This window comes from Poecilia reticulata, chromosome 21 (genome assembly GCF_904066995.2).
Source record: "Poecilia reticulata chromosome 21, P_reticulata-male-v2, whole genome shotgun sequence".
In the NCBI taxonomy this organism is placed as follows: Eukaryota; Metazoa; Chordata; class Actinopteri; order Cyprinodontiformes; family Poeciliidae; genus Poecilia; species Poecilia reticulata.
In genome coordinates, this window is record NC_088850.1 from 6,108,019 (window position 1) to 6,110,510 (window position 2,492).

Below are 2,492 nucleotides of genomic sequence, written 5' to 3' on the forward strand. Positions count from 1 at the left end.
AAAGTGAGGATCGGGGAGGGAGGTGTGTTCTTCTGCTGAAACTTAAAGCTGCTTCAGAGAAGCCAGGACTGCAGAGGAAGAACATCTTGTTAACGGAACAAAGTTTTTTAGGGGGATTTAACACACAGCAGGTAAATGGAGTTACACTGACAGACTTTGTTTCCTGAATTGGCGCTTAAACAGCTCTAGAGAAAAATGAAGAGATCGCTTAAAATGCTCAGTTTCTCTGATTTAACTTTTTATAGGTTTATGTTTTAGTAAAATGAGCATCGTTATTGAACTACTGATATGTCTCTGAAATTACAAGCAAAAATTTTGCATTTGCAGAAAATAACGGAAAAGTGCTTTCAGAGCTCAAGTAATGCAAAGAAAACACGTTCATATTCATTTGGAAACTAATGTTTTAACTCGGGAAGAGTTCAGAAATCCATTTTTGGAGGAATAACTAGGAGGTTTTCAGTGGGGTTCACTGCAGTGGGCTCTTCAGAGCTTTATGTCAAGTTTTGGATTTAAAAGTAAGGAAATAATACGGAAAATCTGCGTGACGGAGGGGTAAAATACGGTTGTTTCCCGGCCAAAACTGGAGACTTGCCGGGTAGTTTGTGCGTAAAAGCTGTGCGTAAAATGCTCTCCGTTGTTCTTATTTCAGCTTCAGCGATGCATTCCCATTCGGGGCTCATCTTTAAAGCCGTCCTGGCTCTTCTACTCCCGCGGCCGAGCAGCGCTGAGCCCGACCCATTTCAAGCCGTCAACCCGAACGAATCGGACGGATGCCTCCAGCCTCCCCTCTCCGCGCTTCTCTCCCGCGGCGCCGCGTCCGCGACAGAGGAGATCCTGGAGTCCAGCCAGGAAGCGCTGCTCGTCACGGAGCGCCGCTACCTGCGGACGGACTGGTGCAAGACGCAGATGCTGAAGCAGACCATCCAGGAGGAGGGCTGCCTGAGCCGCACCATCACCAACCGCTTCTGCTACGGACAGTGCAACTCCTTCTACATCCCGCGGCACACGTACCAGGACGGCGGCGTGTTCCAGGCCTGCTCCGCCTGCAGACCGAAGACGTTCAGCACCATCACCCTGACGCTGTTTTGTCCGGGTCAGACGCCCAGCACGCGGAGGAAGCGGGTCCAGCGCGTGAAGCAGTGCCGCTGCGTAAACATCAACACGAACTGAAGCACAGCTGGATGACCGGACCGTTAACAAATAATCAAGAAAACGGCGTCAGGGTACCGGAGTGAGGACATCTTTGATGAAACCTGACTGAACAGCTGCAGAGTCCAAAGCCGGCCCAAGGCATATGCGAGTTACGCGGCTGCTTGGGGCCCCAACACCACCAGGGGGCCCCCTAGAGCGTCATTTGATTTTATTATGTAGTGATGAATTGCACATTTTAGACTGTCTACACTTTCTGTTACAAAGTTTAGAAACAAAAGATATTAAACTTGCTATCTTTATTGTAAATTCAATTTTACTTTCAAATAGTTAAATTAATATGCCACACTTACAGTAAATACCACTCTCCATTTGAAAATGCTAAATTAATTAGAGGGTCTTTGCTTGTTTGCTTCTCCTGTAAGATTAAAACCAAGAACCATAACAACACTGGTATGATGTCCACTGCAAAAAATACAAGTTTTACCAAGTATTTTTGGTCTAGTTTCTAGTGTAAATGTCTTAGTTTAGTCTTTTTTCAAGTGTACTAAAAGTATCTCTTCAGCAAGATATAGGAGCTTGTTTAAAGTAAATAATTCCTTAATACAGATTAATATTCCTAAGTACAAACAATCTGCCATACCTGCTAAAAAGTTGTTTGTAAATTAATTGTATCTTATTTCAAGTGTGCAAAGATCTTTCTCTAGAAATTAGACTAAAAATACTTGATAATATTTTGTGTTTTTGCAGTATGAGCTAATAATAGTAGTTATTGTACATGCATAGTTGTAGCCTAGCAATGATGAGGTATCTGGCAACATTTTCACTCAGAAATCTGAACCTCCCCAAAAACCATGAATGGTATTCACTTAACAAACAAGGCTGTGGTTTCATGTCCTCCTGCCACTCAACTTTCCACCAATAAATTTGCATCCAGCACTAAAATAAGCTAGGTTCTTTAGCACTGACGTTTTGTGGCTTATTTTCTTCTGCCTGCTGGACATTATTTTGCATGTCGTAACAACTTTTCTGTATGAAAATGTAATTTTGTTGCTTTCTAAGAGACTTTATTTTGGGATTCATTACTTCTATACTGTTATCATAAAAAGCAAATAGATATAAATGCTTAAAATTGATCATTCTCTGTGGATAAGTTTCACTTTCAGTTTAACTACTAAAAAGTAGTTTAAAATGGTATTCTAATTTATTGAGCTGTTTTTATGCTCCTTTTCCTTTTTCCCTGATGCTACTCAATTTTTGTATTCTGCTACTTAAATAAAGAAAATACACCGTGACTTTATCATGATATTGTTTTATTTTTGAAAGAAAAAATACAGTGAGAA

At 41.5% G+C, this 2,492-nt stretch overlaps 1 protein-coding gene across 1 annotated transcript; it reads left to right on the forward strand.

The window, feature by feature from the left end:
• The first annotated feature begins 28 nt into the window (after positions 1 to 28).
• Positions 29 to 2,444, forward strand: grem1a (gremlin 1a, DAN family BMP antagonist). Its single transcript, XM_008397377.3, has 2 exons — positions 29 to 131; positions 650 to 2,444. The coding sequence occupies exon 2, from the start codon at positions 658 to 660 to the stop codon at positions 1,168 to 1,170; it is 513 nt and encodes a 170-aa protein (XP_008395599.1). The 5' UTR covers positions 29 to 131; positions 650 to 657; the 3' UTR covers positions 1,171 to 2,444.
• Positions 2,445 to 2,492: the final 48 nt, after the last annotated feature.

Coding starts and splice junctions, on each gene's coding strand:
- grem1a (XM_008397377.3), top strand. CDS start 658: ATGCATTCCCATTCGGGGCTCATCTTTAAAGCCGTCCTGGCTCTTCTA.